Raw genomic sequence first — 11,789 nt, 5'->3', positions numbered from 1 at the left:
AAATAAATTAACACAGTATTATGAAAACATGGATTATCCTCATAATAACCAATGAAAGATAATTTACCACTCGCTGTTGGATTATGGAGTAGGGAATTTGCAGGTATGTGTGGGACATAAGACCCTACCTGAGTGTTTTCTCTGTTCCAGAGAAAGGTGTGTGTATAGGGTAGTAGGAGGAGATGTCCTCTCACTCATCTTTAATTAGCTACCGGACCATCACAGGTCTTCACACTTCACAGCCATCCAAAATAGGTTCTACATAAGAAAAACTTCCAGTAGTGGACTAATTCATGTTAAAATGGGTTTGGTGCACTCCAAGGTCTTCACAGACCTTCACAGATACCAGTACAGTATTAGGGCTTGTCGGTAATAAAGTAAGAGTCATCCATTTAATTAACTGCAGTGTTTTGTTCTTTGCCAAGAAAATGTTTTTTTTTTGTAATGGTTGTTGCTGCCTGGCCTGTGTTATTTAGGGATGAAAGTGGTATCTATATTAACGGTATTGTCCTGCTTTCCCTCCCCAGACATGATGCATCTGGAGCAGGACACCGTGATGGGGGTGGAGTCTCTGCTGGTGCTCTGCAGTCAGGGCGACCACCCCAGAACTCAGGCCACGCTCAAGGTGGATAGCACCCTGGTCCAAGTGTCTATACAGTACTTGTACAGTGAGGGGAAAAGATGCTTGGCCTCCTAGGTAGTCGTGTAAAGTGCCATGTAAACTGTAGTTGATTAGCTATTAGTTTATCAATAGTTTACAATAAAATCTGTAAAAAAACCTCATTGGTCCAGCTGCTGAAGAGTCGCCCCCACCTCAGCCAATCGGCTGTGGCGTTCCTGCTGTGCCAGCTGCACTCGGCCTTCGACCCCTCACACGTGCTGATATGCCACGCCCGGGCGGCCATCGCCACCCAGCTGCCCGTGCTGGGATAGGGCATGCTGGGGGATCTGGTGGACTTCTACCGGGTGGCCATTCACTCGTTCACCGACAAGCTGCAGGTGCTCCTGCTGAGAGATACACAAAGCATTAATATTAAGTGTTATTGCCCTAAGGGGACAAGTAAAAGTGTAGTATTGAAATTGAATTAGAAAAAAAATGCAAATTGGGCAACTTCTGCACGTTTTGTTGTCTGAGTGAGGGAAATGTTGTAAATCAAGACGACTTGATATATTTTAATAGATGAGATATTGAGGATTATAATAAATACTGCTTTGATGTCATACAAGCAAGCCAAACACCCGTGAGTCCAAATATGCACTTCACATTTCCTTATTATAAAAGTCATGTAATATACAGTGTCAACGTTTATGATCACTATGTTGATGGAGGGTTACAAGATGACATACTGTCATACCCTGGGTTGTTTTCAATAGAATGAGCCTATATTTGATGTACAGTTACAAGATGACATACTGTCATACCCTGGGTTGTTTTCAATAGAATGAGCCTATGTTTGTCTACTGTGAAGAAAATTAGTGGCGGCACACACACATGAACGTACTTATGACTCCTTTCTATGCGCACCGAAATTCCGGTTTTCCTGAATTGCATTTTTAAAGCCCAACACTGTAATATTGTATTTTAGAACTTAGCTAGTTATGTTGGCAATATAAAAAGCTTTCAAATAATGCCTACCTGACCTAGATTGCGATTTTATAATGGACAGTTTTTGGATTCGTAAACAACAACAGTAATTGTGTGATGGCAGGGATGCAAACAAAACAACTACAAGTGCGCTTGCTCTAGTTCCTCAACGACACAGCTAGGAGAGCTCAAAAAAACACCTTATAGTTGAAGACTCTTCTTTGAGTCATAAAAGTTTATTGAAATTGAAACATTTCATTTAAGGCAAATTCCCACGAGTGTAAAGGGTTAATAGGAAGCTAAGGAGTGAGCACTGATTTGTTCTGTCATAATGGTCTCTGATAAATTCTGCGTGTGAAGTCTATTCAAGTTGTTTCCAAAGCTGTTCTCCAATCATGAATCTCACCTACAAGATACTGACATCTGGCATGTGTCACCTTTCCCTGGCGACTGTGGTGTTTGTGGCTAGCCAGTCGTCCCTGTCGGCGGAGGTGAAGACGGTGATCAAGCAGCAGCTGGAGAACATGGCCATCGGTTGGCAGACCTCGCGCATGGTGAGTTTCTAGTCTGTGGGAAGTCAAGACTCATTCAATCTGGACATTTACAGGAATGTTAATTATTGTCCCTGTCAAATTAACCTAATATAGTGATGTCAAGGAGGCTCTTGTAGTCCTCTCTCGGTGAAGTAAGTAAAGTAAAGAGGAAAGACTAGACCTATACTGTATTTATAGATAAGATCTTTGTTGCCCTCATTTACGGTGGAATCCTAAATGTGCATGCTTAACTTGACACTCGCATAAATTATGCATTGATGTCATTGGCAGACTTCCGTGAAAACTCAAGTTACAATGCGCAGATCTCAAGTTAGTATTCAAGCCTTAGTCATTAGTCACTGATGCCGATGCCTTAGATATCAGTGTAGCAGCATTTCCACCCTACTGTCCTGATGTGTCTGTTCTGTCCTGTCTGGCCCTCTCTGTTCTCTGTAGGGTTGCCATGAGTTCTCCACCAAGCTGTACCAGAGCCTGCAGACGCATGTGGCCTCGGAGCATTTCTACTTCTGGCTCAACGGTCTGAAGAAGTTCTCCCAGGCCGTGCTGTGTCTTAGCGGCCTGGAGGACAGAGACTACAGTGTAGCTATGGCGGCCATCGCCGAGGCCCTGCGCTCTTACCAGAAGGGCATCACCTCCCTGACGGTCAGTGACTGGCCACCTGCTTATAGTCAGTGTGCAGTCATTTGATGTGACGCGGTCATATCTCTGCTTAATGTTGCACTGTCCTTCCAGAGGTACTTCTTCCAGAACCTCCAGTCAACCAGTATTTTAAGGGAACTAACTAAAGCAATGGAAATACTTTTGGGAATACACTACTGTAGCTCATTTCTTGCTTTAGGGGCCGTTTGATGCATTGGTATTTGGTACACTGTAAAATGTATATCATATATGGAATTACCTTTTAGAAGTGGTATTTGCATCTAAACTATTTATTGAAATTGATCCAGACTTATTGTAAATGTTTTGCTTTTCCAGCTTGCTCTCTCCCCATCTCCTCGGACCCCAACCGAGCCAATCCCGGTGCAGAACAACCAACAGCTGCCTCTGAAGGTGGAGGGCGTGGTGCAGCATGGCTCCACCCCCGGATTGTTCGGCAAGATTCAGTCTGTCTACCTCAACGTCAGCTCCGCTCTCCAGACCAAGACTGGTGGGCTGGAATACTAGGTGACTCTGCAGCTATCCCACCCCCTGCCCTAGTAATGATTATTGCAATGGTTATATACAGTATACCGTAATGGGCTGATGTTATAAGTTGTTGAGGCTGTACTCCTACACTGTTACAATGCCTCTAGCTACTATGGTTTTAGAACGTTTATCTTAATTTAAAGAAAAAATAGTACAACTCCCAATGGTTCAGCTTCATTAATACAACAATGGCAACGTATGTAACCGCCAGCATATTTAATTTCCTGTTAGATTCCACTGGTCAGCAAGACCAATGAAATTGAGCCGCGGGTGGAGCCCCACAACGACTACTTCAGCACCCAGTTCCTGCTCATCTTTTCCATCCTGGGCAGCCACACGGTCAACGTGGAGGCCTCAGTGGTGGACGAGATCTGCATGGAGTGGAAGACGGCCCAAAATCACTGTGTCGGTCAAGTCCCTGGAGGACCTTTACTCCCAGCAGCTCTGCCACCACCACCAACAGCAGCAGGCACAGCAGGCTAGGCCCAAGCCGGCCCCCCCCAGAGGAGTAGTGTACATGCCCACTTCCAGTGATACCCTCGTAAAACCCCTCTAACCCATTGCCTTGTCCCGAAGGTCTTGGTTTGTTTCCTTCCCTTTCCTTCTCTGAAATGACTGGACTGAAGAAATAGAGGCAACGGTTTGGTGAGCATTCACCTACTCATGGTTGCTTTCACTTATCCATTTCTTTTAGGTTAGTGGTCACAGAATGGAGGAAGGGAGACAAAGCTATGGAACGTTATAGTTCAGCCCCCCCAGGAGGTTGCTTGTCTGGCAGAATTTCAGGTGACTGTTTACTAATATTCTATACATTTTCCAATTGTTAAAGACCACATTTTACCACAAACTCCGCAATGTGAGTCTTTGTGCGAGTGTAATTTAATTGTTGTCACGTGGGGGAAGTAGGACAAATGCCCATTATATTATACGGATTGGCTGCGGATCCGAGTTGTCTGGAACCCTCTTCCCAACCGCTAGAGCCAAAGCTTCTGCGCATGTGTGGGATTCTCTACATAACGCACAGTCTCTGCTCTGCTCGTTCGGCTGCCCAGAGAACAGGCTAATCAGGCGTATTTGTGGTGAATGGTGCTTATTTAATGAAGTTAGATCGAAGCTAAATCAATGTCTGCAAGATCACAATATTAATATTCTACATCACTTAATATATATTTGTGCCTTTATTAGCTTTCAATAAAGGACTTGTAAAGTGGAAATATAAATGTTCAGCAAAGCTACTTACTCCATCTGTAGTTTAGTGAAGAGAATGCAGCATTTAGCCATTACATTAAATTATCCATGGGCAGGGCCGCCTCAGCATAAGGTGCCCTTGACTGCCAGTGAAAGTATTCTAAACCATTTCCACCTTCCATCCCTTTACTCGCCGCTGTTCTTCACAAGACCAGCAGGGGGCGGTCAGTGACTATTGTAGAATAATGTTCGACGGTGGCAAAACAAAATCATTGAACGGTAATAATGATATTTGGTACAAGTATGGATGGACTACTGTCTCTTGATCAATTTGACTTGTATGCAGCCCCTTCTGTTATTGTTACATGTCCTTCAGAAATGTATGTTTTTTTCAGTTAGGTACAGTTCATTTTATTCCACAATAGCTTCAGTGATGGACTGATGTAGGCACTGATGCTATTTATTTGAAGAAAAAAAAAATAACACTGTTCATCATCTCTGGTTCAAAATCATTTGGTGATCGGTGGGGACAGTCGGCACTTGCTCAAATCCAAGGTTTTGGTCAGCGTCGTCGCCATAGGGAAGATCTCAGTTGCATACTCCTCACGTCCTCTCTCCCCTCGTCTCCTTCTCAAAACCCATTGGAGGAGAAAGTCCCATAACACAGATTCTCGCAGCAGTATGTAGGAGGGAGAGTCCTAGATATGAGAAGTATGCAGGAGGGCATGAGACGAAGGAATATGTAGTTTCGGTGGAGAAAGTTGTGGGAGTGCCCATGGGGCTGGAGATCAGAGGTGTCCGGTGAGAGAAAGGCAGGTTGAGGTTGTTGTCAGAGTAACAGAAAGTGTTGTATGCTGAAGCAATGAAGAGGGAGGTAGAGGAAGATGGTTACAGGGTGAGGGATCCTGAGATGATTCCTGTGAGTAGGCAGAGAGTGATGGGAAGAATATGTGCTTTAGTAAGGTAGGTTTCTTGGCATTCATAGCTATGGTTGTCAATTGCACGGCAGAAATGGATCGAAAGTCACAGAAAATAGAGGTTATGGTGGCAGCGGCAAATACTTGGGATTGCGAGGTTTTACTGCAGTACAGTTGCAGAGGGTGTTGATTGGTAGTGTTCTGTCCTCCCAGACCTTAGGTCTGGAGAAGGATTAGAGGAGATAAATAGTGGAATGGGGTGTTTCTTTGTTATATAAATATGGTTTAATTTTAAAGGGCTAATAGTTGGCAATGGAATTTTTCCCTTTCTCAAATTGTATTGTACCTTAACACAAATAAATGTATATAGGCCGTGAATGGCCTCACACTCCAGTACAGTAGGTGGCAGGGGGATGCAGTTTAAATTGGATGCGATCCGCCAACATTATTCCCGAAGAAGAAGAACGACAGAGCTTCTCCTCTGGTGGCCGCTGCAGTGCATAAATAGCTAGATATAATCGAACGGATTTTACAAGCTAGAGGAGCAGACGGCAGAATCTATTCAACATCACCCGATGTACGAACTGAAACGCGGCCGCCTTTGCATTAAAACAATAAAGGCGTGTTATATGGCTCTTTCATCAAGGGATTGTTGCATTTGGATTAAAAGAGACGCAAGGGATGTAGCTGGAGCTGATGCCTGGCTATCCTGCTTGCGATCTACTAACGTTAGTTAGCTAACTGATGTTGCATCGATGGAATTATTCTAGTGCCATTGATTGAGAACAACCCAGCAACGCTAAAGAAGACGTTACAGTACATGGATAGCGGCGAGCTATCGGTGACGGGAGTCTGAACGGCACATAGACAGGATGATGTATTACTCAACGTTGAAGGATCTAACATGTTAACTAAATACATGTGACTTGGTATTCATCCATTTTAAGCCAGCTATCTCTAACGTTAGCTGGCTGGTTTTATCGTCCGGCATTTGGACGAAGTGATAGTAAGATTGGGTGAGTATGATGATAAGAACATGGATGTTTAGCTAACTAGCTGACAAACCTCTACCCGTGATTTGATTTACTAGCTAATGTTAACTAGTAAGACATGATTGGCACGGAATTTGTACAAAATGTACTTAAAACCAATTGAAATGACATAGCATGTTGTGAGTCACGGCGGCGTTGGCTTATTAGTTAGCTAGCCAGGTAACATTAGCCGAAACACGGTTATTCATGCAGCGTTGTAAAAACCGTTGTACCTATAACTAGTTAGTTACATAAACTACTGGTCTAACGTTACTAGCTGGCTAACTAGTTTTTGTGGATAAGTTTGCCGCTTGCTTCAGTCAGAGCACCTGGGCAAAAATTAGCTAACGAACTGATTGACTTTCTTTCCTGGGTAAAGATTCCAACACAAAGTTAGCTATCGTTAATGTAATTACTCATTTATTGTTATTATTAATAGTATTTATATCTCAATATCTAACTAGCTAGTTACGGAAATCACTGGACGCAGAAAACGGTGTTGTAGGTTCATTCATTCAATGCAAAGAACACTTTTGGCTGGTCTCCCAAGATTTGGACTAGTGATGTGATTTGAACCCGGCGGTATCCGCCCAGAGTCCTGCTCAATGATATTAACTATGTAACGTAGAATCATGTGTATATAAAACCGATTGCTGGTACCTGAATTCAGAGGATAGTGCGTACGGCCCAGTACATCACTGGGGCCAAGCTTCCTGCCATACAGGACCTCTATACCAGGCGGTGTCAGAGGAAGGCCCTAAAAATGGTCAGTCTCCAGACACCCCAGTCATAGACTGTTCTCTCTGCTACCACACGGCAAGCAGTACCGGAGTGCCGAGTCTAGTTCCAAGAGGCTTCTAAACAGCTTCAAGCCATAAGACTACTGAACATCTAATCAAATAACTACCCGGACTATTTGCATTGACCCCCCCCCCCCCCCCCTCCCCCTCCCCCTCCCCCTCCCCTATACAGCCTCGCTGATGTTATTTTATTGTTGATCTTTAATCATTTATCTTTCTATATATATATATAGATAGATAGATATGCAGTGTTATATATATATATATAATATATAAATCAGTTTATTTTAGTGAATACTTCCTTAGCACTTATTTATTTTTCTTTACTGTATTGTTGTTTCAGGGCATGTAAGTAAGCATTTCACTGTAAGGTCTACACCTGTTTAAAATGTGATTATGAGCCTCTAGAAAGACTGCTTCCCTTTTCAGGTGTCTAAATGTTACTTTTACCTAGCTTGTGTGCTCTCCAATTTAGAACGACCAAACAATATTTGTAGCCAACTACATTTATTAGCTAGCTTACAGTGTGATAGTCTTAGCTAGCCATGTTTACTTGTCAATGTCAAGTTTTTACACACATTAGAAATGCACCAGTCTGAAATGTATTTACTAGCTAGCTTACTGGTTTTCTCCCTCTTTCTACAGGAGTGTGTACCAGTATGGCACAGCTTCTAGAAGGCGCCCGCAAACTGGGCTGGGTACTCTTGAACGCCTTCCTTCGTTTCATCTTTGTGTTCATCAATAACTGTGTAGCAATCCCTTCGTATTGCCTCTACTGCATTCTTCTTCAACCTCTGAGAATAATGGACAGTCGCTATTTCTGGCACATTGAAGGAATAATGTTCAAATGGATGTTGGCAATGGTGTCACTTTGGGGCTGGGTTGCAGGCTATACAGGTAAGCTGCCACACAACATGCTTTTCCTTGGCTCAGAGTTGTTTGAAACTGGGGATAGAATGCAAGGGGATGCAAGGGGTATGGTGGACACGCACTATTGGTCATTAGCCTACATTGTTCAGACTGGTGTGGTGGGATCATTGTAATCAAGTTATTGAAGGCAACAACCTTTTTCAATGATTACCTGATCCCCTTTCAGGATTGTTGTATCTCAAGTGCAAGACCAATATCTACTGTCTGTAGGAACTAGGAAGTTCATGTTGAACAGGTCACCCCCCTTGTATTTGTCATGTACACCTACTTGTAAATGTTTAACCTACAGTGACTTCAGAAAGTATTCATACCCTTTGACTTATTCCACATTTTGTTAGACTGAATTCAAAATGGATTAAATATATTTTTTATCAGCCATTTACACACACTACCCAATAATGACAAAGTGAAAACATGTTTTTTTTAAACATTTTTGCCAATTTCCTGAAAAGGAAATAGATATCTCATTTAAACAAAGCAAAAAAAGAAATGTCCTCACTGTCAATTGCGTTTATTTTCAGCAAACTTAACATGTGTAAATATTTGTATGAACATAACAAGATTCAACAACCGAGACATAAACTTAACAAGTTCCACAGACCTGTGACTAACAGAAATGAAATAATAATGAACAAAGGGGAGGTCAAAATCAAAAGTAACATTCCGTATCTGGTGTGGCCACCAGCTGCATTAAATAATGCAGTGCATCTACTCCTCATGGACTGCACCAGATTTGCCAGTTCTTGCTGTGAGATGTTACCCCACTCTTCCACCAAGGCCCCTGCAAGTTCCCGGACATTTCTAGGGGGAATGGCCATAGCCCTCACCCTCCGATCCAGCAGGTCACAGACGTGCTCAATGGGATTGAGATCCGGGCTCTTCGCTGGCCATGGCAGAACACTGACATTCTTGTCTTGCAGGAAATCATGAGCAGTATGGCTGGTGGTGTTGTCATGCAGGAGGGTCATGTCAGGATGAGCCTGCAGGAAGGGTACTACATGAGGGAGGGGTACGTCTTCCCTGTAATGCACAGCATTGAGATTGCCTGCAATGACAACAAGCTCAGTCCAATGATGTTGTGACACATTGCCCCAGACCATGACGGACCCTCCACCTCCAAATCGATCCCGCTCCAGAGTACAGGCCTTGGTGTAACTCTCATTCCTTCGATGATAAACGCGAATCAGACCATCACCCCTGGTGAGACAAAATCGCAACCTGTCAGTGACGAGCACTTTTTGCCAGTCCTGTCTGATCCATTGACTGTGGGTTTGTGCCCATAGGCGATGTTGCGGGTGATGTCTGGTGTGGACCTGCCTTACAACAGGCCTACAAGCCCTCAGTCCAACCTCTCTCAGCCTATTACGGACAGTCTGAGCACTGATAAAGGGATTGTGCGTTCCTGTTGTAACTCGGGAAGTTGTTGCCATCCTGTCCCGCATGTTCAGATGTACCGATCCTGTGCAGGTGTTACACGTGGTCTGCCACTGCGAGGACGATCAGCTGTCCGTCCTGTCTCCCTGTAGCGCTGTCTTAAGCGTCTCACAGAACGGACACTGCAATTTATTGCCCTGGTCACATCTTCAGTCCTCATGCCTCCTTGCAGCATGCCTAAGGCACGTTCACGCAGATGAGCAGGGACCCTGGGCATCTTTCTTTTGGTGTTTTTCAGAGTCAGTAGAAAGGCCTCTTTACTATGCTATGTTTTTATAACTGTGACCTTAATTGCCTACCGTCTGTAAGCTGTTAGTGTCTTAACGACCGTTCCACAGGTGCGTGTTCATTCATTGTTTATGGTTCATTGAACAAGCATGGGAAACCGTGTTTAACCTCACTGTGTTTCGTAGAAACATGTCAAATTATGTTTATAATCAATCCTCAGGTTGTTTTTATCCTAAATTATTGATATTTCAACCGGACAATAACGTAGTCAATATAAAAGGTAAACAAAGGCGCGCTCTCGGTCGTGCGCATGAATAATCTCTGGGACACTGTAGGGTCCACTCATTCAGAGTGGTCTTACTCCCTCATTTTTCAGAATACAAGCCTGAAACAATTTCTAAAGGCTGACATCTAGTGGAAGCCATAGGAAGTGCAATTTGATTCCTAAGTCAATGAATACTGTAATGGCATTCAATAGAAAACTACAAACATTTAAAAAATCCCACTTCCTGGATGGATTTTTTCTCAGGTTTTCACCTGCCAAATCAGTTCTGTTATACTCAGGCATTATTTCAACAGTTTTGGAAACTTTAGTGTTTCCTATCCAAATCTACCAATTATATGCATATCCTAGCTTCTGGGCCTGAGTAGCAGGAAGTTTACTTTGGGCATGCTTTTCACCCGGAGGTGAAAATAGTGCCCCCTACCCTAGTGAAGTTAAACCCTTTACAATGCAGATCTGTGAAGTTATTTGGATTTTTACGAATTATCTTTGAAAGACAGGGTCCTGAAAAAGGGACGTTTATTTTATTGCTGAGTTTACATAAGTATTCACACCCCTGAGTCAATATTTTGTAGAAGCACTTCTTGCTGCAATGATAGCTTTGAGTCATCTTGGGTATGTCTGTATCAGCTTTGCACATCTGGATTTTCTCCCATTCCTCCTTGTGGATATTTTCTCAAGCTCTGTTAAGTTAAAAGGGGAGTGGCAGTGAACAGCAGTCTTCAAATCTTTCTACTGATTTTCAATGGGATTCTAGTCTGGGCTTTGGCTGGGCCACTCAAGGACTTTAACATTCTTGTTCTAAACCCATATCAGTGTTGCTTAGGCTGTATGCTTGGGGTCATTGTCCTGTTGGAACGTAAATCTTCGTTCCAGTCTGAGGTTTGCACTCTGAATCAGGTTCTCATTAAGGATTTGCCCTTATTTGGCTCCACTAATTGTTCTCTCTATCATTACCTGTCTTCCAGTCCCTACAGCTGAAAAGCATCCCCATAGCATGATGCTGCCACCATGACGAGCTGTGCCTGTGTTTCTCCATACATAATGCTTTTGCATTCAGGCAAAAATAGTAACAATTTTCTCACACCACATAATCTTTTCCCTTATGCTCTGTCTTTCACGTGCCTTTTTGTAAACTCCAAGTGTGCTGTCATGTGCCTTTATCTCAAGAGGGGCTTCCATCTGGCCACTCTCCCATGAAGACCAAATTGGTGAAGTGCTGTGGAGACCTTTTTCCCATCTCAGCCAAGGAACGCTGTAGTTCTGTCAGAGTGGTCATTGGGTGCTTGGTCACCTCCCTGACCAAGGTCCTTCTTGACTGGTTGCTCAGTCTGTTCCATATTTTTTTCAATTTCCCAATGATGGAGACTACTGTGCTCTTGAAAACTTTCAACACTAGAAATTGTTTTATGTCCTCCCCCCAGCTATATGCCTCTTCACAATTCTATCTCAGATCTACGGACAGAACCTTTGTATAGTTTCTGCTCTGACATGCACTGTCAACTGTGGCACCTTTTTATATAGACAGGTGTGTTTTTCTGAACAATTGAATTGGCCACAGGTGGACTTGAATCAGGTTGTAGTGACATCTTAAGGATGATCAAAGGAAATTGGATGCCTCTGAGCTCAAGTTGGAGTGTCATAGCAAAGGCGT

At 43.4% G+C, this 11,789-nt stretch overlaps 2 protein-coding genes across 3 annotated transcripts in view; both read left to right on the top strand.

The window, feature by feature from the left end:
• Positions 1 to 836: 836 nt before the first annotated feature.
• LOC110529411 (integrator complex subunit 7) lies at positions 837 to 5,004 on the top strand. The gene is given in 6 exon segments (XM_090242594.1): positions 837 to 1,241; positions 2,055 to 2,139; positions 2,575 to 2,781; positions 3,115 to 3,303; positions 3,556 to 3,713; positions 3,715 to 5,004. Coding segments are annotated over 6 exon segments (831 nt in total). The 5' UTR covers positions 837 to 1,215; the 3' UTR covers positions 3,881 to 5,004.
• An 871-nt stretch (positions 5,005 to 5,875) lies between these two features.
• lpgat1 (lysophosphatidylglycerol acyltransferase 1) overlaps positions 5,876 to 11,789 on the top strand; it is an 82,642-nt gene continuing 76,728 nt past the window's right edge. The window contains exons 1-2 of one of the 2 annotated variants that reach the window (XM_036984801.2): positions 5,876 to 6,445; positions 7,906 to 8,157. In XM_036984801.2, coding sequence (XP_036840696.1) covers positions 7,920 to 8,157 — 238 coding nt within the window. In that variant the 5' untranslated portion in view covers positions 5,876 to 6,445; positions 7,906 to 7,919. The remainder of the gene's footprint in view (positions 6,446 to 7,905; positions 8,158 to 11,789) is intronic. The other variant, XM_090242592.1, reaches the window with a different exon arrangement.

This window comes from Oncorhynchus mykiss, chromosome 8, assembly GCF_057628025.1.
Source record: "Oncorhynchus mykiss isolate SJ-2025 chromosome 8, ASM5762802v1, whole genome shotgun sequence".
NCBI classification, from domain to species: domain Eukaryota; kingdom Metazoa; phylum Chordata; class Actinopteri; order Salmoniformes; family Salmonidae; genus Oncorhynchus; species Oncorhynchus mykiss.
Note: the sequence above shows the minus strand (reverse complement) of the source record. Positions and strands in the feature narration are given on the sequence as shown.